This window comes from Myotis myotis, unplaced genomic scaffold (genome assembly GCF_014108235.1).
Source record: "Myotis myotis isolate mMyoMyo1 unplaced genomic scaffold, mMyoMyo1.p scaffold_m19_p_4, whole genome shotgun sequence".
Taxonomy (NCBI): Eukaryota; Metazoa; Chordata; class Mammalia; order Chiroptera; family Vespertilionidae; genus Myotis; species Myotis myotis.
The window spans coordinates 32,667,727-32,692,479 of record NW_023416346.1 but is presented as its reverse complement, the minus strand read 5'-3'; the positions used below and the strand labels follow the sequence as shown (position 1 = coordinate 32,692,479).

The following is a 24,753-nucleotide window of genomic DNA, read 5'->3' as shown; positions in this document are numbered from 1 at the left end:
GGTACATTCAAGGCCAAGTTCGGTCCCTATAGAAAGCTGGGGAAATTCGAGGCCATTCTTAAACTTTGAGGCTGCTATCAAGGAGGACACACATGGCAGCACTATCACAGGCAGAAGCCTGGTTAGAGGGTCTGGGGCTGGCCCTGGAGGTGACCTCTGTTCCTTCCTGTCTTCCTCTAAGTTGGCAGTACTCCCATTGTCAACTGGCTCTTCAATGAGATTCCTGCTGGAGGGCGTGTGGGCTTTGACCCCCTCCTCTTCTCCATTGGTAAGTTCTTCCTTCAGTCCCTGTATTTGTCTACACCAATGAGGATGACTCAGCTTCCCTGGGATGTAAAGAAGCATAGTTTTGGTAGAAGAAGGGGCAGGGAGACTAAAGACATAGTGTTTGAACTTGTGCTTGCAGAATATTTTGCAACAAGAATGTATTCATGAATTTTGTAATGAAAATATATTTAAAAGAATGAATACAGACTTTTTAAAGTCATGAGGGTGGAGACCCAATCTAGAAGACTCAGTGAACTATTAAGATCTAGCAAATGAATAGTCTAAGATGTCTTTGAACCCAGAACAATCCTCTGGGACCTGGAACTCTACTAATTAGGGCACTAGAATCACTTACTTGGTAGCCCTCTTCTGGAAGGCAGCTTGGAAGGGTCAAAGAAGTTGAGAGGGCTTCTAAGTAAAGAAGCGCAGTCTTCCCTCTCCCCAGGAATGCAGCTCCCTGGGTTCTGGGGCCCCAACTGACTGGCCAGCCTGACCCCAAAGATAGAGACCTCGTGAATATGTACTAAAGGCTCACACTTCAGAAATGGCTTCTTTGACAGCCTTTCCAGTGGCCTAAACATCATCATTCCTTTGGGCTATAACATTGAAGCTCAGTCAAAATGGATAGTACAGAAAGAGGGCCCCACATCCATTGGTACTTAATAAGATGAGCTTAGCCAATTGGCTATGGAAAGTATTGGAGTGGACTCAGGGAAATTAGTCTTTGAAAGTGGAAAGAAGAAGGTGAGAAGACAGGACTCAGGAGGGCCAGGCTGCTTGGACAGGCTCTGGGCAGCTAGGGCTACAGGAGCAGAACAGGAGACAGACTGGATAAAGACTAACTGTGCCTGAGTCAGTGGGCAGGGGACAAGTGACTCCTTCCTGTCTCTGCAGGCACCTGGAAGAGTTATGACACGGCCCTCCAAGGCTCTGACAGAGAGCTGGTGTCAATCACAACCAACCTTGTGGACCTGGTGTGGGGTTCAAAGAGGCCTCCAGTTCCAAGCCAGCCCATTTATGTCCTGCAGGAGGCATTCACAGGTGAATCCCCAAGCCAGCTCTCCTTCTCAACATATAGCAACACGGGCCCCTGCTGCTGCTACTCTGGCTGAAAAAAAAATTGTCCTGAGAGGTACCAAAGCAATGGTTCTCAAAACTTCATGTCCACCCCAATTGCCTTGGGTGTTTGTTTAAAATGCAGATTTCTGAACCCTCTCAAACGTGACTCAGAATCAAAAGGTCCCCAGATCATATTTAGAAAATGCTGGAATAAAGAGTGTTAGTATTTGAAGCAATAGGAAGTAGGGAGAGAGAAAACAAGGGAGTCAGAGAAAGATGAAAAATAACATACCCTTTTGAAGAGAGAAAAGACACAATATGAGTTGCTGATGTGGTACTGGAGACAACTCCCACTGACTCATTCAAACCTTGACTTCCAGCGCTCTTATGATGAGGAATTTAGATTTAAGGTGGCTGGAGTTGGGTGGGCCAGGGTGGACAAAGGCAGTAAATAAGCTCGGGGTCAGTGTGTGGCACAGATTAGGATTAAAGTTTCAGCTGGACTACAAAGCAAAGTTAAGTGACCCCAAAAACTCTAACATCAGTAACCTTAACCCTGCTGACACTATCTAAATACATCATAAAAGAACAGTATGCTCTATGATTCTTATAAGTAGTAACTAAAATCCTGGCAGGATCAGGCTGCTTACTGACTGTGAATCAGTTTTGGCCACCACTACTGTTCTACCTTCCCAGGAATTCTGAACGGGCCAATGGACCTGGATTCCTAGGAATATTGGGCAATCTGAGAGGCCCCTTTTCACTTGCAGGTCCATGCACATTTGTTGTTTGGAGAAGAGACAAAAAAGCAGGAGGGGAATTTCAAAATAGCAGCTCTGATGAAACAAGTTAAAATTGTGTCCAATTTTCTTTATTCATTCTGATGTAATTTATAGAATCATTCTTTCTGCATCTTGGCAGGTTTTAAAGAAACTTGATATCCATGGCTGTTCCATCAAACATAAAACTTATCTGGTTCAGATAAAGAAGGGCATGGTTATGTCAGGAAGGGGAGGGGATAAAGAGGAAAACTTCCCAGAAACTGGGAGACAATTTGCATGAGTTTTGTCACGTCCCACAAGTGAGGGGAAACCGAGCCATCGCTGGCTACTTGTCTCAAGAATAGCCATCAGGTGCCAGAATTGGGCCTGAAAGCCCGAAAATAAAGTTCTTGAGTCTCTAAGGTTATAGAGATGAGAGATTGTTTCTCCAGCAACTCATGGGTTTTGAAGGGCCAAGGGAGCAAGGAAAGAACTTGAAAAGTTAGTTACTCAAAGATACCTATATGTACCAGATTATTTTTGGTTTTGGTTTTGTTAATCCTCACCTGAGGATATTTTTCCGTTGATTTTTAGAAAGAGTGGAAGGGAGAGGGAGAGACAGAGAGAAACATCAATGTGAGAGAGACACATTGGTTGGTTGCCTCCTGCACGCACCCCGACCAGAGCCAAGGAACCTACAACCAAGGTATGTGCCCTTGACCGGAATCGAACCCGAGTCCCTTCAGTCCTCGGACTGACACTCTATCCACTGAGCCAAATCGGCTAGGGCTGTATTGGACAATTTAAATTTGCTTTCATTATTTGTCTCAAAAATTATCACATTCATAAACCTTGAAAGCATAATTCTAGGTGAAAGAAGCCAGTTAAAGAAGGCCCCATATTGTATGGTTCCATTTGTATGAAATATCCAGCAGAGGCAAATCCATTGAGACAGAAAGCAGAGTAGTGTTTTCCACAGGCTGAAAGAAGGTGGAATAGGGAGAGACTGCATAAGGGCTACAGGGTTTCCTTTGGGGAGATGAAAATGTTCTGGAATTAGATAGTGGTGGTGGTTGCACAATCTTATGATTGTTCTTAAAGCCACTGAATTGTACACTTTAAAACTGTTATAATGATACATTTTATGGTATGTGTATTTTGCCACAGTAAAATAAAATAAACCTTAAGAAAAGTATCATACCCAAGTGGGGGAAAACTAAAAGGAAAAAAAAAAAGTGTGATACCCAAAGCTTTGATTCTTGTTGAATTGTTTTAGCTGTTTGCATACAGTTTTTTTTTTAAATGGCATTCAGTTATTTATGCTAATCTCTGAGCCCAACTAGGACCCTATTAATGGGTTATGACCTGTGGGTAAATTCCTAGCCCTGTATAGAGGTAGGTTCTTTATAGGGAGCAGGAATAAAAGATGAAAACTAAAGTCCTAAGACCAGGATACAGCATCCCAGAAAGGATAGCTCTGTGACACTGAATTTAAGGACAGGTTTGGAGACTGACAATGTTAGCAAGATAGTCCAGGGTCTTTACAGATTAAGAGTGTGAACCATATAGTCAAATCAACTGGGTTCAAATCTCAGCTCCACCCCTTGCCAGCTATGAGACCCTAGATAAGTCACTTTGACTCCTCTAAGACTCTGTAAAATGGGCCAAGTAAGAATTAAAACAATGTATACAAAGTGCTTAGACCAGATCTGTGGTGTATTAAGCACCAGGGTTACTGCTGGGAAGAGACTTAAACATGGCCCAGTCCTATTCTTTTGCCCTTCAACTAGGGCTGCTCTCCTGCTCTCTGTTCTGCATGCATATTTATTGATCAGAAAGTTGTATCCGACTCACTATACCCCAGTACACCATTCTATGCGCATTACAAATATGTATTCAGGGTAAAGGGAGATAAATGGTGACAGAAGGAGACTTTATTTAGGGCGGTGAACACACAATACAATATACACTTGAAACCCGTATAATTTTACTAACAAATGTCATCACAATAAATCCAATAAAATTTTTAAATACAGGGAATCCCCCCAAATGTATACACACTTTAGCAGCTGATAGCTCAATTTTGAAAATGAAATGTATTTTAATAAACACTGCCTTTGTAATTATTCAATGTGTGTGTACACATTTTGGGGGGACACCCTATATATGAATTCATTTGATCCCCATAACAATCCTAATGATACTATCATTATGATCTGTTCTCATTTTACACATGTGCAAAATATAACTAATTTGCCCAAGGTCACCCAGCTAGAAATGGCAGAGCTAGGATTTAAACCCAGATAGCGTGGGTCCAAAGCCCATATCCCAGGGGTGGGCAAACTTTTTGACTCGAGGGCCACAATGGGTTCTTAAACTGGACCGGAGGGCCGGAACAAAAGCATGGATGGAGTGTTTGTGTGACCTAATATAAATTCAAAGTAAACATCATTACATAAAAGGGTACAGTCTTTTTTTTTTTTTTTTTTTTTTAGTTTTATTCATTTCAAACTGGCCGGATCCGGCCCGCGGGCCGTAGTTTGCCCACGGCTGCCATATCCCTAAGGACTGCAAGAGTAGAAGTTTATTTAAAGAAAGAATTCCACTGCTTTTAGGGAAATGAAAAACTATTGCCCTAAGGGAGCCCCCTCAGAGTGTCAAAGAGAAGGTATATTACTCATGCTTTCTTTGGGCTCCTTTGCTTCTAGGGAGCACCTGGCAGGAGAAAGTATCTAACATTCGCAGCCAGATGCAGAAGCATCGCAAGGCCCCAACTGCTGTGCTTCTGTCAATGCTTGATGAGACAGCCTGTGAGTACACATGTGGGAGACTGGCTTCCTCCAACCCCCAAGCCTCCTGGACCCTGCAGCGTAGGACTCCTCCCCCAGCCACCAGGTGCCCACCACTTCTGTGGCCATGGCCTATGGGAACTAAGGGGAGAGGGAAGGAGATCATATCTGCTGAATAAAGCAACAAGGAAGCCCAGGGCAATCTGGGGCCAGCCCCCAGGCCACTGGAGGAATGGCCTGAACACAGCAGCAAAGGTTTCTGTCTCATGAAGGGGAAGAGGCTCAGAAATCACCTCCCAGCAGCCCAGCCCCCATCCCATGGCACTCACACATCCAGCTTTAGCACCCAGTGAAGCTCTGTTCTGTCCCTGTGTGGCCCAAGGGCTTCTTACCTGACCCCAGCTCTAGGCTTCAGATAATCTGGGAACCCCCTGAAACTGTGTGCTTACTGCTGACTGGGCATCTGCATTTTTCTGAGAGAAGGGTCCATAAGTCTCATCCCCTCCTCAAAGACGCCCCCACCCCCAAAGACTGAGAAATATGCAAAGGTAGATGAAGCAGGGGTGCTGCTGGCAATCTTTGGGGGTGCCAAAGCAAATAGTGGGGCATAGGCGTCAAATGTGCTGGCTTCAAGCAGTTCAGCCTCATACATAGTCCCTTCCTCCTCCCCAGGGCTCTTCAACCTGCGCAGTAGTGACATCCCTTATAACCCCTTCTTCTATTCCTACACGCTGCTCACGGACTCATCCATCAGGTATGGCTTTTCTTTGCCTTGCCCTTTATCCTACCACCGTATGCAGCCTTCCCATGAGCTTGGAGTTTTTCCTACCCCTTTGACCGCTGTTCCCACCTATTCCAAATCTGGTCTGCTCTCGCTCCCTGGCCTCCAACAACAAAGGGCCTCAGGTCCTTTGCGTTGTCCTTAAATATTCTCAGGACTTTCCTGATCTTGCCTTCCTACTCAGGTTATTTGTAAACAAGAGTCGCTTTAACTCCGAGACCCTGCAGTATCTGAACTCCAGCTGCACAGGACCCATGTGTGTGCAACTTGAAGATTATAGCCAAGTCTATGACAGCGTCCAAGCCTACGCCTCAGGAGCTGTGAGGATCTGGATTGGGACCAGCAATACTATGTATGCATTTTACAACGTGATACCCCAGGTGGGTCTGCCAGGCCCCAGCCTGGGCCAGACACTGCCCCACTCCAGCCCTGAGAAGCCCCTCAGCCATTCTGGCAGTTGGTCAGTCAGAAATGGTGCAGTGAGCCCCCTTCTAGGCCTCACTGGGAAGAGAAGGAAAAGAAGAACCAGTTGTCTGTCCACAGAAAACTCAGAGACTGTCAAGGAGGCTAGAGGGAGTACAGCTTGGTAGAGCAGAGGCTTTGAGGATGCCAAGCCTGAGACTGAGTCCTGGCTTTGCCCCAACTGGTTGTGCAATAACCTTGGACAACTGACTTATCCAAGCTGGACCTCTGTTCCCTTACCTGTTAAGTGGTGATAAGAGTCCCAACCTCAGAGGAGTTGCTCTGAGGAGCTATAGAGGAAATAGTGCATGTAAAACACAGTGCCTGGCACACAGTAGGTGCTCAATAAGTGATATATGTTGGGGTATGATGGGCAGGAAACTCACTGTCAGAAAAGCCCATTGACTGGTGGGGGCCAGGCTCTGATCTGTCCAAGAGCGCTGGTGGAATCCAGAGGCAGGGAGTGATAGAAGGGCAGGAAGGAGGGGAGGTTAAGCTGGCCATGGAAGACTAGGAAAGACCTGAATAGCCAGAAAGGACACAAGGAAAAGTCATTGCCACCATAGGGATAGGCAAGCCTCCCTTCAGCGAGGATTTCTTGTCAATCCATTTCAAACATACTGTCCCTTGGAAAAGGTTCTCAGACCTCTTCTTCTCTGCACATGACAGGATAAAGTCATAGCAGAAACCTACTCCCCAGTGATGGTAACCAAGGCGGTGAAAAACAGCAAGGAGCAGACTCTCCTCAAGGCCAGCCACGTAAGTCCATGGGCAGGCAGAACAGCCTTTTTGAAGCTCCTGATCTGAGGGGTTACAAAGGGGACCCTGCAGGAGGAGCCTGAAGAAGCCCCTTCCTTCAATGAAACAGAAGTGGACACAGAATTCTTAGGCATAAACCAGTGCTTTACTACCTTACTCCTGGCATGGTATAGTGGTTTAGAACACAGGCCCTGGAGCTAAGGTATCAGAGTTCAAACCCCAGCTCACCTCCTAGATGGGTAACCTTGGGCAAGTGGCTTCACCTCTCTGGGCCTCAGTTACATCATCTGTAAAGTGAGGATTAAAATAGTAATCTGCAGCATAGGGTTGTTTTGAAGATTAAATAAATATATAATATATATTATACTATGATATATGTGTACATAAAACTCATATATTATTTACACTAATAAAAGACAAACATGCAAATTGACCATACCTTTGCTACACCTTAAACCACGCCCACCAGCCAATCAGAGCAACTATATGCAAATTAACCCAACCAAGATGGCGGCCAGCAGCCACGGAGCTGGAGTAAGCAGGAGGCTTGGTTGCCCCAGTGATGGAGGAAGCCAAGCTTCCCGCCCCACCCTGGCTGGCTCTGAGCTCCACTCAAGGCTACAAAGTTTCAATTATAGAAGGTAAATAAAGCCCAAAATAAAAAAAAAGAAAGGAAAAAAGAGAGGCTGGGAGCTTCTGTCGCCGGGGGGCTTGACCAGCCTGAAAATAACCCTCAGCCCCTCACCCAGACTGGCCAGGCACCCAAGGGGGACCCCCAACCCTAAAGGGTGTGTGGCCAGCCTGAAAACAGCCATCAGCCCCTCACCCAGGCTGGCCAAACCTCCATGGGGTGAGGGTCCCCACTGGGGGGAGGGGACTTGACCAGCCTTCAAACAGCCATCAGCCCTTCACCCAGGCTGGCCAGGCACCCCAATGGGGACCCACACCCTGAAGGGGGTGTGACCAGCTACAAACAGCTATCAGCCCCTCACCCAGGCTGGCCAGGCACCCCAGCAGGACCCCCATCCTGATCCGGAACACCCTTCAGGGCAAACCAGCCAGCCCCCACCCATGCACCAGGCCTCTATCTTCCTATATAATAAAAGGGTAATATGCAAATTGACCCTAACAGCAGAACAACTGCGAATGACTGGTCACTATGACACACACTGACCACCAGGGGGCAGATGCTCAATGCAGGAGCTGTCCCCTGGTGGTCAGTGCACTTCCACAGGGGGAGCTCTGCTCAGCCACAAGCCAGGCTGATGGCTGCCAGCACAGCGGTGGTGGCGGGAGCTTCTCCCACCTCCTCAGCAGCACTAAGGATGTCTGACTGTAGCTTAGGCCTGCTCCCTGCTGGTAAGTGGACATCCCCCGAGGGCTGCTGGGCTGCCAGAGGGATGTCTGACTGCCAGCTTGGGCCCGATCTCCCAGGGAGCAGGCCTAAGCCAGCAGGTGGACATCCTCCGAGGGGTCCCAGACTGCAAGAGGGCATAGGCCAAGCTGAGGGACACCCCCCCCCCCCGAGTGCCCAAATTTTTGTGCACTGGGCCTCTGGTAATATCAATAATAGTCATCTTTCAATATCCACAGAAGATTAGTTCCAGGACCCCCTCAGATACCAAAATCTGCAGATGCTCAAGTCCCTTATGTAAAATGTTCTAGTATTTGCATATAGCCTACACACATCCTCCCATATAATTATTTATTTATTTATCCTCACTCGAGGATATTTTTCCATTGATTTTTAGAGAGAGTGGAAGAGAGGGAAAGACAGAGAGAAATATTGATGTAAGTGAAACACATTGATTGGTTGCCTCCTGCACGCACCCTTAACCAGGGCCAGGGAGGAACCTGCAACAGAGGTATGTGCCCTTGACTGGAATTGAACCCAGGACTCTTCAGTTTGCAGGCCGATGCTCTATCCACTGAGCCAAACTGACTAGGGCTCCTTCCACATACTTTAAATCACCTCTAGATTACTTATAATACCTAATGGAATGCAAATGTGGAGTAAATAGAGGGTGGGGCAAAAGTAGGTTTATAGTTGTGAGTACATGAAATGAAGTTTATTCTTGTATTATTTACTAATTATTGTATTATTTTACATATGAACAACTGTAAACCTACTTTTGGGCCACCCTGTAGTTGTTATACTGTATTGTTTAGGGATTGACTTTCTGAATACTTTTTCAAATATTTTTGATCCATGGTTGGTTGAATCTGTGGATACAGAGCCTGTGGCTACAGAGGCTGGCTATATATAATAAATATTAATAAATTATATGTTTAAGTATTTCATTATAATATATAATCAATATATAATATATAACTGCATATTATATAAATGTATGTACATGCATTTACATACATATAATGTGTATATACATGTAAATATATAATTATATAAATATGTAAGAATCATATGAATTATATAAATTTGTAAGTATATATAATTACATACATATAATTATTATATGAAATGATATATGTATTGCTTTGAGCACCGTCAGGCACATTCCAAGTGTTCGCTGTAATTATTTTCTCACCCTGGCAAGAGGATGGCTCACTTGTTTGGATATTCCCAATAAAATAAGGATAAAGCACATTTTAAAAAACTTTTTCTTATGGAAAATCTTAAACATATGTGAAAGTCGAGAAAATGGCATAATGATTCCCATACACCATCACTGAGTTTCAACTGTCATCAATATGGGCAATTCCATATTGTCTGCAAACCCACATTCATCTCCTCCATCCCCCACCCTCTGCTGCTGGGTGACCTTAAAGCAAATCCCAGATATTATATCCTTTCTTCTGTCAACATGTCAGTAAGTATCTCTAAAAGACAAGGACTCTTCAAAACATCACTACCCTGTAACTACATACGTAAACACTAACAAGAATCCCTTCATATTATCAAATAGCCGGTGAAACCCTCATGTTCTTAAAGTTCAGCCAGACCAGCCACCTGGTCTCATCATCCTGGAGCCTTGATTGAGACTGTTCCTCAGCCAGTTTCTCTGCTTGCCCCACTCCAGGTGCAGGATGCTGTGGCATTGATCTGCTACTTGGTCTGGCTGGAGAAGAACGTGCCCAAAGGCACAGTGGACGAGTTCTCAGGGGCACAGCTACTGGACACATTCCGAGGGTGAAGGACCACGGCTGTCCTTTTTGGCTGATTATGTTCTAATGTGGGGGTGGGGGAAGGGAAGGGGACTTGGTCTCCATACTTTGGGGGAAAGGAAGACCCTCCTTGTGTTTGGGGGCCTCTCTGGAACTAGGAGTGACTGGTTCTTGGGTGGTCCTGGAGCTGGGCAGGGAGTGTTTGGGTAACATTCTCCAGCCCCAGCTGACAGTAGAACAACTTCAAGAGCCACAACCCAATATCACCCCCTAGTGTCTCCTTCAGGCATAGCTCGTTCTCCCTGGGGGTAGCTGGTTCAGATCTATTGGCCCCTGGACCACTTGACAATATAAAGTTGAAGATGGAGGTTCCCTGAGGGCACCAGGTCATAGGCAGGCTGTAGGTTTGAGGTGAAGGATGCTGCTCTCGGGTTAGGGACGTTTTTAAATACAGGAAACTAAGTTTCTTCACTCTTGCTTTACCACGAACATACTGTGGGTCATATAGGCCTTGGTTTCCCCATCTGTAACATGGAGGTGGAGGAGGAATAACTAGTGTATACAGTCCCTCCTTCTCTGACCTTGAGTGCTCTATAAGTGGCAGGTAGGGACTTGGGAAGATGGAACCAAGAAGTGGGACTGGGAGAGTGTGGCTGAGGTAGAAGCAGCTGTGACCTTCATTTGTCCTTGTTCGATATCCTGGGCCCATTCATTGACCATTCCTGCCTTGTACTTTGCAGAAAAGAAAAGTTTTCCTCCGGACCCAGTTTCCAAACCATCTCTGCTAGTGGTCTGAACGCTGCCCTGGCCCACTACAGGTACTTCAGGAAAAAGAATTTTCTGGTGATCCCAGTGTATGAACAGGGGGAGTGGGGGTGGAGGAAGTAATGCTCTGGGACCCGAGTCCATATTTAAACTTTGAGGCCTTTAGCACTGTGGGGGCTGAGGGTGGGGAGTGGGGCCCAGTGGGTAGGTTGAGGTGTCTCCTTAGAATTAAAAGGCCCGAGCAATTTTCCCCCAAGAGGCTGTGACTTTGTGAGCACTCAGGGCTAAGGGATCTGGAATAGAAGCAGGGCTGATGCTGGATGCTTTTCCTTGATGTCCTGTGAGTTATTCATGTGAGTTAATTCTTAAAGCTCACAAGCACATGGGGAGAAAGGCCTGTTCATTCAACTTGAATCAACTAAGGTGGGCCCAAGATGTAGGCTGGCTAAATGTTTGGCTCCATAGGACACAAACATCTGTAGGCCTGCCTGATGAAATTTGGGAGGTCAAGCTGACCAGATGCCTCAGGCTGGCATGGGCACAACAGGGTAGGTCAGACATCCTCCAAGGGCCAGCCTAGCCTATCCCAGAATTCCCTCCCATGGCATTTCCCAAGTCCTCATCTGCCTTGGCCTAGGTAGGAACTCCTCGGCCCTACCAAACCTTGCTCTCCAGCCCCGTCCTTGAGTACTTGCACCTTGGCTGCTCAGGGCCCTCTGCTCTAGGAGGCAGCAGGAAGTTAGAGAAAGAGTCCAGGCCCAGCTCCCTTCCCACTTTACCCCATGGCTTTTGCAACTCCCTTGGCCTCTGCAGACTGGTTTCTCCTTATGTAAAAGGTGATGACTGCAGTGGTGCTCTCTGCGGTTCTCCCAGCCCCCACATTCTGGGATCTTTCCTTCTCTCCTCCCTGGAGACCGGGGCCTTGCTTGTGAAGTGCAGGATAAACAGATACATGCTGAGGACATTAGTGGCAGAAGCTGAAGACTTTCCTAGGGCCCTTTGGGAGATAATGACTTCACCAAAGGAGTCAACCTGAAAGTCCAGCCCCCAGGGGTGAGGAGGGTTCCTCTGCTTTCATAGAGGACCCCCACCCCACCCAGTACAGGGATTGGCTGCTCCTTTTCTCAGCGTCTCTCCCCTTCTCAGCCCATCAAAGGAGGTACACCGCAAGCTGACTTCAGATGAGATGTACCTGGTGGATTCTGGGGGACAATACTGGTATGTAGCCTCTACCACACTCTGGCCTGGCTGTCTCAGCCCAGACACCTTGGGTGGCCAATAGCTGGCCAAGGCTTTCCCATCCTGGTCATGGATTCTTCATCTGAGAAAGGAAAAGCCTGCATTGAATGAGCCTTCCCATTTTTACACTTGGCGGTGGGGGGTGGGGGTGGGGGTGGGGGGGGGGTGGGGGGTGTTTCTGCATAGTGGGAAACACACAGAGGCCAAAACAGTAAGGTTGCCCATGCAGCACCTCAGTGAGAATCAGGATGATTCCTCTGGCTCAAATAAAATGTTTTTAAGCCCACATATTATTACCCAGTCTGAACAGGCATGCTTAGCAGCCCTGCCTTGCTGCACAATCAGTGTACCCATACTCTCACCCACTCATGCACACACCGCCAAGCCATGCATCCTCCTCAGCCCCCTCCCCTCCCACCTGCATGGGTGAGGTGACCATGTCAGGTTGGGGGTATGGGCAGAATCCAAAAGCAACAGGCCCGCAAGAGAAGCAATCTCAAGGGACACCCAGATCATGGGTATGTGTCTGTGTGTGCTCCCCTGAGTGCATGCACAACCACATGTAGGGCACTGTCCTATGTTTTTCAAAGATTTTTTTAATTGATTTTTAGAGAGAGAGGAAGGGAGAGGAAGAGAGAGAGAGACATTGATGCGAGAGTTAAACGATGCAAGAACGAAACATTGATCAGCTGCCTCCTGCACCCCGCCCCCCCCCCCACGGGGATGGAGCCCACAACCTGGACATGCGCAAGCATCTAAGAATCAAACCAGCAACCTTTCGGTGCACGGGACAATGCCCAACCAACTGAGCCACACTGGCAAGGTTGTGGGCTCAGTTTCCAGTGGGGGCCATGCAGGAGGCAACAGATCAATGTTTTGCTGTAAGATGTTTTGATGTAAGAGGTTGCTGTAACCCCTGCACCAAGACTTCGCAATCTGAGTGTCCACCTGTGTGCTCTCATCAAAATTAGTACAGAACCATGAAGTGAATGGCATTCCTTTAGATGTGTTACCCTTACACAGTGCACAACCTGAACACCCGGATGTGCCAGCCATGCAGAACAGGCTAACCCCATTCCTTCCAAATATGTAACCAATCATTCACACAGGAGCTGAGCTGAGAGGAGCTGGAAGAGTTTCCCTTCTCATCTAGGAAGCAGGTGGACTGAGGGAAAGAAGTGGTGCTGGGACTGATGGAGGAGTAGCTTCGAACAGTTTGTCATCCTCTCTCTTGTAGAAATGGTGAATGTGCTAATGACAAAGGCATTTCGCATATTCTGAGCATAGCCCTGAGAGCCAGAAGAGCAGGCACGCAGCCCAGAAGCCTTTCCTAGTGACCAGTGTGGCTCTTTGTGTACTGGGCACAGCCAGTGTGCAAAGGGGAAGTGAATTTGTGGGGCGTTGCTGGATTGGGGCATGCTCAGAGCAGGGTGAGGCCAGGGAAATGGTCACCTCACTTCTCTCCTTCTGAAGAAGTCTGCCACGCCCTGTGAGCTGCTCCCAAGGAGGAGTCCCCAGGGCCCTGGGACCATTTCTCCCCTCCCCCCTCCCAGGGTGGCCACATGGGCCATCCTGGGGGAACAGCTGCAGCTGGTGGTCAGACTTTTTGGCTTCTGGCTTCAGTTCACTGGGACTCTGAGCAAATTCCTGGGTCAGATCCATGTTTACAGTAGAGCAACTGTGTGGAGAGTGAGCTCTTGATGCAGGGCTGGCTTCACTGAGGCTCAGAGAAGGACAGGGCCTCCCAGCCTTAATCCCCTCATCTGTGAAATGGAGATAATGAAACCTGCTCTCTCTCCCTCCCCAGGGAGCTGCCAAAAGTGTTCTATGGATAGTAAATAACTATCTGGATGTGTGTGTGTTATGATGTCTCTGGATCTGTTTCCCAGTCTGTAAAAATGGGACAATCCCCTCGCACCTCTCACAAAGCCTGGAAGAAGCATTGCTTTTATTTTTGTTTTTAATATATTTTTATTGATTGCAAAGAGGGAGAGCGGGAGAGAGATAGAAACATTGATCAGCAGTCTCCTGCATGTCCCCCACTGGGGATAGAGCCCACAACCCGGGCATGTGTCCTGACTGGGAATCAAACCACAACCTCCTGGTTCATAGGTCAACACTCAACCACTGAGCCACCACTGGCCAGGCATGGAAGAAACCTTACTTTTAGAGTGAGCTTGACCCAAGCAAAGCCAAGTTTACAAACAGCCAGAATGGGGAGCTGTTTGTGAAAAATCAGGATTGCCCGACAATATAGTAATTTGATTTTGATAGCTTTGCAGCTCCTTCACCCATAAATGCTGAAGATGGGCATTTGCTGAAGGCAGTCATCTTCCTCCCATCCACCCCTGTCCCAGCCCTGCCACTCAAACCCTCCTTGAGAGCACACAGGAAGCACACAGGCACGATCCTTACCCCCAGGTGTTCAGCAGAGCTGGACATGTTGATTTTCCTTCTACACAGGGGCGGAACCACAGACATCACCAGAACAGTCCACTGGGGTACCCCATCTGCTTTCCAAAAGGTAAGCATTAGACCTAGATTTCCTCTACCCATCCTCATTCCAGGGATACCCAAGAGATCACTCTATTAAGAGCCCTTTCATGTTACCGAATCTGAGGTTAAGTAGTTTGCCCATGTTCACACAGCAAGTTAGTACCACAAAACCCAGTGTTCCCGGGTTCTTCCCCAGAGATGTTTCAGGCCACCAACAGAACTTCACAATCTGTGTGGCTGCCTGTGTGCTCTCATAGGAAGTAGTCATAACCATGATGTGAATGGCATTCGTTTAGATGTGCCCAAGCTTATCATCATCTCATTTCAGGAAATCAATGAACAAATATTTACTTGGTGCTGTCTGTGTGCCTAGCTCTGTGCTCAGCAGAAAGGAGGGAGAAAGGCATTCCAGGAGGAAAGTCGCAGAGGTGGAAAGGAGCTGGGGCTTTTCAGGAAGCAGTGAGGGCTGGTCTGCTTGATGCAGAGGCTGGGAACTCATCTATGTTCACTAGGGGGCCTCTGGAGAAAGTGGGGAACAGGGGGCTGCATTCATGCATTCAGCAAGCAGACTGTGGTTCAGGCATTGCACTGAAAATGTCAGCACTGGTTAGGCCTCAAGGAGCTCACAGTTTAGCGGTTTGAGTCTGCTGCCTAGGTTGTCCTGCCCGAGATGAAAAACGTGTGTGTGTGTGTGTGTGTGTGTGTGTGTGTGTGTGTGTATGAGAGAGAGAGAGAAAGAGAAAGAGAGAGAGAGAGAGAGAGAGAGAGAGAGAGAGAGAGAGAGAGAGAGAGAGACATTGCTATAGGGCAGTGATGGCAAACCTTTTGAGCTCGGCGTGTCAGCATTTTGAAAAACCCTAACTTAACTCTGGTGCCGTGTCACATATAGAAATTTTTTGATATTTGCAACCATAGTAAAACAAAGACTTATATTTTTGATATTTATTTTATATATTTAAATGCCATTTAACAAAGAAAAATCAACCAAAAAAGTGAGTTCACGTGTCACTTCTGACACGCATGTCATAGGTTCGCCATCACTGCTATAGGGCCTGACCAGGAAAAGAGGCTGCTGTCAGCCCAATTTCCTTTCTTTTTTTCTTTTTTTAACATATTTTTATTTATTTCAGAGAGGAAGGGAGAGGGAGAGAGAAATAGAAACATCAATGATGACAGGGAACCATTGATTGGCTGCCTCCTGTGTGTCCCCTATTGAGGATCAAGCCTGCAATCTGGGTATGTGCCCTTGACTAGAATTGAATCTGGAACCCTTCAGTCCACAGGCCGACGCTCTATCCACTGAGCCAAATCGGCTAGGACCACTTTCCTTTCTTTTTCCACAAGGTCACAGCCCTGACCAAACGAGGCTGATCTGGCACACTATCAGATCCCAACCCAAATTTTAAACCTTAAAAAAAGGATGATCATGATAATGGTAATAAGGGCTCTGGCCTCAATTTGAGCATTTACTCTGTTGGGAGCACCTTACGTGCATGAGTCTCCCTACTCATCCCAGCAACATTATGAGCTAGTATTGTGGTCATCCCATCATAAAAGAGGAAAGTGAGCTGAAACCGGTTTGGCTCAGTGGATAGAGCATTGGCCTGCGGACTGAAAGGTCCCAGGTTCGATTCCGGTCAAGGGCATGTACCTGGGTTGCGGGCATATCCCCAGTAGGAGATGTGCAGGAGGCAGCTGATCGATGTTTCTCTCTCATCGATGTTTCTAACTCTCTATCTCTCTCCCTTCCTCTCTGTAAAAAATCAATAAAATATATTTAAAAAAAAAAAAAAAAAGAGGAAAGTGAGACCCAGCGAGGTTAAAGGTGCTTGCTTAAGGTTCAGAGTTTGTGAGTGGCCAAGTCAGGGTTCCAGCCCAGGGAGTTTGCCTCCCAAGCCCCTGCTGTCACTGTCTCAGCTCACCATCATCTACAAGCATCCCATGCACCAAGCTTTGGGCAGGTCCCCCTCTGCCACCTCTGGGCATGTTCTAGAACCTGGGTGACCACACATGAACATTCACCTCCCTCCAAACACCCTCCCCCCTCGCCACCCCCCCCCCACACACACACAGGCCTGGGCCCACACACCTACATACACATAGGCCAAACAGCTGGAAACTCGGGTTCCCCTTCTTATGTGCCACCTTATTTCTCCCTCTTCCCCCCCCCCATCAGGAGGCATATACCCGCGTGTTGATAGGAAATATCGATCTTTCCAGACTCATCTTTCCTGCTGGTACATCAGGTAGGTTTCAGAGACCAGGCTGGACCCAGAGTCTTAGACACTGATTTCACTAGACTCAGACCACCACCCTGGAGGAGTTACTGGGGGTTGGGGGCAGGGATTATATCATCACCCATACGTTGTATAGATAAGAAAACCCGGCCTAGAGAGAGAAAGCGATTTGCCCAAGGTTACACAGAGTCACTAGGAGAGCCAGGCTTTGAACACAGGCCTCCTGCCTCTTGATCTAAGCTTAGGTTGGGGAGGTTAGAGTGGGCTGCAGGAGTCATGGGAGGATTCCTGGAGGAAGTAGGTGTCTTGGCAGATGTGGAGAAATTGTAATAGAGTCATCAGTCCAGATAATGGGTACGACGTAAGGTGTGCTGGAGATAGTACAGCTTACCTGCCTCTCAGCAGCCCCTCTCCACAGGCACCATCCTGGCAGTAGGCTCTATAACAAGAGAGCAAGAAAGGAGCAAGGTGAACAGTATGGGGTCCAGAAGACTGACTGGGTGCCATCTCTCTTCCAGGACCAATGTTGGAAGCCTTTGCCCGCAAAGCCTTGTGGGAGGTTGGGCTCAATTATGGCCACGGGACAGGCCATGGCATTGGCAACTTCCTGTGTGTGCACGAGTGTAGGTATCTCCTCAACACTCCCTCAGGGTTCTCCTTCTTCTGAACATGGTAGATCCTTTCATAGTTATGGAAATGACCAAACCCTCAGAGATGCAGTGACCCATCCAAGGTTACCCAGCTGGTGGGAAATGATGCTCCGTGGGGTAAGTGAGAAATGCTGGGAGTTTGGCCACTCCGGTGGCCTGCCTGGCATCTGGGAGGGCCCCAGAGAGAGGAGTAGCAGGCCAATACCTAGTAGCTAACTGGAAGAGACCCTGCAGAAAGAAAAGCTAGAGTCAATCTGGTCTGTAAGGTAGACAATAACATGGTGGACAAGTGCTGCTAGAGGTACCCAGGAATCCCCAGTTACCTACTGTTCCAGAGAGCCTGCTACTTTCCAAGCTGGTGAGTATAGGAGCACTGAAACTTTACCTATATCTCCCTTTCCAGGGCCAGTGGGATTCCATTCCAGCGGCCTTACTATGGGCAAGGGAATGTTCACTTCCATCGGTATGACTCTTGGGCTCCTTCAACCCCCACCCTGCACCCCAAAACTAGCCCAGGACTGCAGTCTAGAGAACATGGTAGGCACAGGCACACCTGGGATCAACTGCTGCCCTCCTTCTACTTGCCACTCTCAGTCCCAAATGGGTTGCTCAACCCTAACCATAGGCCTCTTCAGCCCATACCCTCATTTTGCTTTTGGGAGTTGGTTCCCAGCTGTACATCCAACTATAGAGTCTCCAATTAACTATTGGGGTAACAAAACAGTTGAACACAGGGAGATGGAAGTACCTCCAGGACCCAAGTGGGCCCTGACGTCTTCCCCACTAGGCTACAAGGGAGGTTAGAGTGAGCTGAGGCCCGGCAGGTTGCCTCAGGGTAGCCAATGAACATCTAACAAGCAGTGGGTCTACCCTGGTCACCAGGCAAGGGCAGCCAGGCAGCCATACTCTGTAGCCACTCCTCAATTGGTACAGGAAGTCTGGGCTCAGGTTTTCCCCCTGCTTAATGCAACCAGCATCTCTGTGTCTCCCAGAACCTGGTTACTATCAGGATGGCGAATTTGGGATCCGTCTTGAAGATGTGGCCCTCGTGGTAGAAGCAAAGACCAAGGTAAAGTGCCACTGAGATGGGCTGGAAGCTTAAACAGGATGGCAGTGACTTTGGGCTGTGTGTGTGTGTGTGTGTGTGTGTGTGTGTGTGTGTGTGTAGAAGGGTCTACAGAAGGTCACAGGAAAGGGCATCTGAATGTGTGGACATGAATTTATTTGGAGTCTTCCTTAGCTCCAGAAAAATTTTATAAATCAGAGTTTCTCAAACCTGTTTGCATATTAGAATATTAGAACCATATATAGAGAACTTTTTTTAAAAAAATTAAAACAAACACCAATGCCCAGGTCCCAATCCAGACCAAATGAGTCAGTATTCCTGCCCTAAATCATTGGTTCTCAATGTATATAATGATCACCTTCTGAGAGCTTCTGAGAAGTAACAATTCCGTATAATAGCAACCAACAAGATAAACTACCTAGGTACAAACTTTCAAAAACTTACATGGAAAAAATCTCTACTCAGGGATATAAAAAAGATTTAAGTAAATGGTGCTCTCCAGAAAGAAGCCTCAATATTATGAAGATGACATTTCTACCTAAATTAATCTGTAAATTCAAGCCAATCTCAATTTCAGCACTACTAACTGAATGCCCTTGTAATTTCACAAAATGGTAGTAAGTTTATTTGTAAAAATGAACATTTAAAAAACAGCTATGACCCTGGCTAGTGTGGCTCAGTTGGTTGGAGCATCATACCATACACTGAAAGGTTAAGGGTTTGATTCCCGGTCAGGGCACATACCCAGGTTGTAGGTTCAATCCCCAGTCAGGGTGCCTAAGGGAGGCAACCAATCGATGTGTCTTTCTCACATTGATGTCTCTTTCTCTCTGTCTCTTCCACTTCTTTAAAAAGCAATAAGAAAAATATCCTTGGGTGAGGATTAACAAAACAAAACAAAACAAAACAAAATGCCTGTACTATTTTTTTTTTTTTTGGCCTGTATTTTTTATCTCAGCATTCCCTCTGCCAGATATATACCTTCTGGATATAGTCACAAAAGATCACCAAGATGTTTATATACAATGATGTTGACTGTAGTATCAATAGTCATAGTTTAAGGAGTAGAAACAGTCTAAATATCTATCACTGGTTAAATAAATCATGATCCACATACTATGGATCCTCATGCAGCCCTTAAAAAGAATGAGCTGCTTCTCCCTCTGCTAACATGGAGTGCTCTCCTAGGTTTACTATTGAGGTGAGGTGGGGAAGAGAATGTGCAGAATAGTGCATGATTTTGCATGAATTTTAAAAATATAGACATATATACTGTATATGTCTAAAATGTTTTCAGGAAAGAAAGCAGGCAGGGAGGAGACTTTCAAATATTGGGTATCTTTTTATAGTTTGAATTTTCTTTTTTTCCCTTTTTTTGTTTCTTTGTTAAGTTATTACATATGTGTCCTTACCCCCCCCCACGCACACACTCATGCCCTCACCCCCCTGTTGTCTGTGTCCATTGGTTAGGCCTATATACACGCATATAAGTCCTTTGGTTGATCTCTCCCCCTTACCCCCACCCTCCCCTACCTTCCTTCTGAGGTTTGATGGTCTGATCGGTGTTTCTCTGTCTCTGGATCTGTTTTTGTTCATCAGTTTATGTTGTTCATATATTCCATAAATGAGTGAGATCATGTGATATTTACTTTCTCTGACTGGCTTATTTCACTTAGCATAATGCTCTCCAGTTCCTAAGCGTATACATGCAAGACCTCTATGAGAGATGGGAATTATGGGCTATTTTTTCTTCATACTTATCTCTATAGATTCATCAATAGATACATAGATAGAAATGTGGAGATAGACATAAAATTCTAATACTTATCTTTAAATTATTTGATTGTAGGTTCCCAGCCCCACCCTAGAGTTTCTCACTCCAGTGTCTGGGGGGATGGGTCTCAGAATCTACACATTTAACAAGCTCCCTAGATGCTGTGTGGATGCACAAAGTTTGAGAAATACAGACCTAAGTCTAGATTCACGAATTAGGAGGGAACCACCAAATGTGGGGTGTTAAGTGGTAGAAAGGGGGGTAGCCAAGGGCATTGTGGGAGACTCAAGCCTTCTCTGAGTCTTGGGTTTGATAAGGGTCAGTTCCCTGTGCCTATAGCTTCTGGGTGGCGTGTTCCAGCACTTCCTTCAGCCTAGCTTCTCCCCTTCACTCACTTCCTGCTTTTCCTGCTTTTCCACCTTCCCTGTGGCCTTTCAGTACCCAGGGACCTACCTGACCTTTGAAGTGGTGACATTGGTACCCTATGACCGGAATCTCATTGATGTCAGACTGCTGTCCCCAGAGCAGGTGAGTGCCCTTCAGCACTGTCAACCCTTCAGACCCTGAACCAGTTCCTGCCTTCTCCACCCTGGGCCTCTCTCGCCTCTGCTCCCCCCACCCCAAGACTCCATGCCCCTTCCATTCCACTGGGAGGGTTCACACTGGTGGCATCTGTAGGCACACACTGTGGTATGCCTTCTTTCCTCACCAGAGACCCCAGGAGTTCTTGAAAGCTCCAGTCAGACCAGGTAGTAACTTCCTGGGGAGTCTGAGACTAGGTCTCTGAACTCTGCCAACTCAAGTCCTAGAACTAAAAATCAATCCCTCCCCCACTCTGGACCACAGAACCGTTTTCGGTAAAATGGGATAAGGCCTGCCCTACTTACTGTCATTGCCAGGCCTGAAATCCACTCCCCCTGACTCACACCCCAAGGAAGTCACTATGACATTAAACAGCCACTGTGTCAAACTGCCTCTGAAAAGCCCTGGAGAATGCCTGAGCCTGATGATGGCTGGGGAATCAGAAGGGAAGGACCAGAGATTGGGTACTAAGTGCATAAATCCCCTATGGGCACCTATGGGGTATCTATGGGTACTTGGGCCAAGGTGAGCAGCTGGACTACCACAGCAGGGAACTAGATGGCACCAAGATCTCAGCTCTTGGCAGCTCACCCTAAGGAACACCTCATCCCTCCTACCCTTTGCAGCTCCAATACCTGAATCGCTACTACCAGACCATCCGAGAGAAGGTGGGCCCAGAGCTGGAGAAGCGCCAACTACTGGAGGAACTCAAGTGGTTGCAGCAGCACACAGAGCCCTTGTCTGCAAAGGCTCCACACACCACCTTTTTGGCCTCTCTGTTGGCAGCCTCCACTCTTGCCATCCTTGGCTGGAGTGTCTAGAGGCCCAGGACTCCCCTGCTAACCCTGTCACTCAGCTCCCTTCACCCTGCACCCCCCATGCCCTAAGAACTTCTGCTGGCCCATTGCCTGGAAACCTTTGTCCTCAGCTTCCTTCTCCAGGACCAAGCCCCAGCCACTCAGGGCTTCTTGGGCTTATACACCTCACCCTCGGTTCCCAACCCCAGGATAGGAGAGCCAGCTAGTTCCTTTCCTCCAGTGAGCCCAGTAGGCCTAACCTATAACCTGGCAGATCCTGTTGCTGCTGCGCCCCAAAGGCCAATATAGGGCAGTGCCTTACCCCCAGGGACCCCATGGCCCTGGGAGAGCCTCACCCTAAAACCACCAGAGCTGTTCCCTCACACTGGCTCCTAACTCCATGCCCTTAAGGTTGCCTCTATTCACCCCCACCTGTACCTGGCCCTACAGTGACCTCCTGGCTGCTTGCCCATAGATTGAAGGAACAAGGGTGGCTTCCAAGTGTCCTGCTGTGCCTATAAAGGGAGAGGAAGGGAGGGTGGTTGAGTCCTCTGATGCCATACTGCCACCCCAGGGTCAGGGAGACCAGCCAGGGAAGGGGCATGTACAGCAGCCCTCCACCCAACGTGTGAGCCCATCACTTCCAAACCCTGGATGGGCTCCATGCCAAGTGACAGGATAGGGACTTAAGCCATAGGAATTTGGCCATGGGGTAGGAGGGAATGCGGGAAGCGCTCTGGAATATGGCCCTACCCAAAGTTGGGAAAAGCCCTGAACAGTGATGCTGAATCATTCTCTCAGATTTCCTGGCATGTGGGAGCCCATTTAACTTTCCAAAGTACAGCCACAGTGACGATGCTATTAAATCCTTCAGCATCCTTGGATGACCATTAACCTGTGAGGCCAGTGTCTGGTTTCCCCATTTTATAGATAAGAGAACTGAGTCCAGACAGAGTGGGATCTGCCCAAGATACACAGTGTTTGGTTGGGACATGGTGGGACCAGAATGGGCCAGCAGTCCAACTCTTGACTTTTGGCACCATGGAGAATCCCTTAGCCTACCTCCCAGCCCTCTCTGGCTCTCTGAGCCACTGTTGTTGGGGGGTGGGGAAGGGTAGTTTTCTCTGGCCAGCCCAGCCGTTAGCCACCTGGGCCGTTAGCCATCTAGCACATCCTGCTAGATACTTAAAACAACCTGGCAACAAAGCCTGCATTTAGGTTTTGCATTGTCTGCTGTGTTGCTGGGGACTTCTATTACCTGTGGCTTTTGTGGTGGGGGAGGCAGAGTGGGGGTGGGGATGTGAGGCTCCCAGAAGCTCGGTTGGGGAGCACATGTGCTTGAGAATGTGCCTGTGAGCATGCGTGCAGTGTTCCTGTATTCCCATGCATGCCACGCCCAGCCAACTACTTCCTGCGCTAAAGATCTTGGAGCCTTATGGAAGGAACAGAGGGGAGCTTCACACTGGGGTATTTGTCAAATGTGATTCAGGAAAGTTGGGGCCACTATCTTTGCTCAGAGGAGCATAGTCTGGGGAAAGAGAGAACCAAGCCTTTGAGGCAGGGTACTGGGCAAACGCACCAGGCAGAGGAGTCCCCCAGCTTGGGACCACCAGGCCTAGTTTGCCTGTGACAATTATCACCAGCGATGCTTGCATCCAAAGGCTCCAGCTCTGAGCCAGCCTCACTGAGGCCCCTAGCACCCAACAGTGGGCCTCTGTTGGCTGAGTCATTTGCTCCTTCACATGCTCACCCCACAAAGACAACTACTAATAATAAAATTACAGGTTCCACCAACACCGTCGTCATCAGTGCTACCATCTACGGAGTGTTTAGTATGTACCAGGATCTGTGCTTTACATGCATTCTTTTAGATTTTTTTTTTATTTTACTGTGGTAGGAACACTAAATGTGAGATCTACCTTCATAAGAAGTGTTTAAGGGTACACTATTGTATTTTCTCATTTAAGTCCCAGTGCCTATGAGAAGGTTCTTTTATTGTCCCCATTTTACAAGAGAGGCTCATAGAGATTAACCAACTCACTCAAGGTCACTCATCCAGGAAATGAAAAAAGCAGGATTCAAACCAGTCAGATGACTCTAGAACTCTCAGAAAAGGGCAAGGAGTATGGCTCACACCATTTCACAGATGAGAAAACAGGCTCAACCAGGATCAAATAGCTGGTGAACTGGGACTCAGGCCCAACCAGTGTTCCCCACACTATCCTGCTTCTCCAGTGCCTACCTGCCCAGGCCTTTACCTTTGGCCCCTGACCCTTGCTCCTGCTGTTCTGGCAAGCTCCGGGCAGCAGGAGGGTCCTGGGTGTCTGACCAAGACCCACTGGCAGGCCTTTCAGTGCAAGGTGGCTTACACGGTCCTCTTTTCCCCTCTTCAGTGCAAGACCTAGGGTTCTACCTCATCTCCTCCCTGTATCTTAACTGCCCTCTCCAACCCAAAATCTTGGGGTTGGGAAGCCCCACCCTAGAAGCATAGCTACAGAGAGGGCTGCTTCCACCCTAGATCCTCCTTTCCAGTGTCCCTCCAGGCACACTTACCATCCTGCTTTAAGGCTTGCACTTTGGATCAGGCAGGGAAACATTCAGAGTCCACACAGCAAGGCTAGCATAAGCAGAGGCACTTGACACATCCATCCTTATGAACTGAAGATAAATAAATGCCCTTTGGGCTTTGGTCCATTGTCTTTACGTATGCTGGAGGATGGGCTTACCAAACCCCTCGTTGCCCCTGATTGCCACTGTGGAGCAGGCCATGTGGAAAAGCCCTTTTTCCTAAGTGTTAGGATTCTTTTCCAAAGAGCTGTGCCGGCAATGTGACCTTGAGCAAGGCCCTTCACCTTTCTGGTCTTCAGTTATCCCTCCTATAAACACCTGCCTCAGGAGGTTACACTGAGAGCCCATAAATTCCGGATGTGACAGGACCCTATAAGCCAGGAAGAGATGATAATGCTATTATTTGTCCGGTATGACTTCAACTCTTGCCTCACCTTTGGAGCTAGGTAAGGAAAAGGTTTGGGACCCAAATGTTATTTATTTATTTGTTTGTTTGTTTATTTATTTATTTGTTAATCCTCACCCAAGGATTGATTTTTTATATTTTTAGAGAAAGTGGAAAGGAGGAAGGGAGG

General features: G+C 47.7%; 1 protein-coding gene across 1 annotated transcript in view; it reads left to right on the top strand.

The window, feature by feature from the left end:
* XPNPEP2 (X-prolyl aminopeptidase 2) overlaps window positions 1-23,404 on the top strand; it is a 30,365-nt gene extending 6,961 nt beyond the window's left edge. The window contains exons 6-21 of the mRNA XM_036305888.1: window positions 182-268; window positions 1,162-1,308; window positions 4,796-4,897; window positions 5,549-5,630; window positions 5,842-6,037; window positions 6,789-6,878; window positions 9,920-10,029; window positions 10,745-10,822; window positions 11,916-11,987; window positions 14,472-14,532; window positions 16,681-16,750; window positions 17,260-17,364; window positions 17,795-17,854; window positions 18,384-18,460; window positions 20,670-20,759; window positions 21,440-23,404. Coding sequence (XP_036161781.1) covers window positions 182-268; window positions 1,162-1,308; window positions 4,796-4,897; window positions 5,549-5,630; window positions 5,842-6,037; window positions 6,789-6,878; window positions 9,920-10,029; window positions 10,745-10,822; window positions 11,916-11,987; window positions 14,472-14,532; window positions 16,681-16,750; window positions 17,260-17,364; window positions 17,795-17,854; window positions 18,384-18,460; window positions 20,670-20,759; window positions 21,440-21,634 — 1,622 coding nt within the window. The 3' untranslated portion in view covers window positions 21,635-23,404. The remainder of the gene's footprint in view (window positions 1-181; window positions 269-1,161; window positions 1,309-4,795; window positions 4,898-5,548; window positions 5,631-5,841; window positions 6,038-6,788; window positions 6,879-9,919; window positions 10,030-10,744; window positions 10,823-11,915; window positions 11,988-14,471; window positions 14,533-16,680; window positions 16,751-17,259; window positions 17,365-17,794; window positions 17,855-18,383; window positions 18,461-20,669; window positions 20,760-21,439) is intronic.
* The last annotated feature ends 1,349 nt before the right edge of the window (window positions 23,405-24,753 follow it).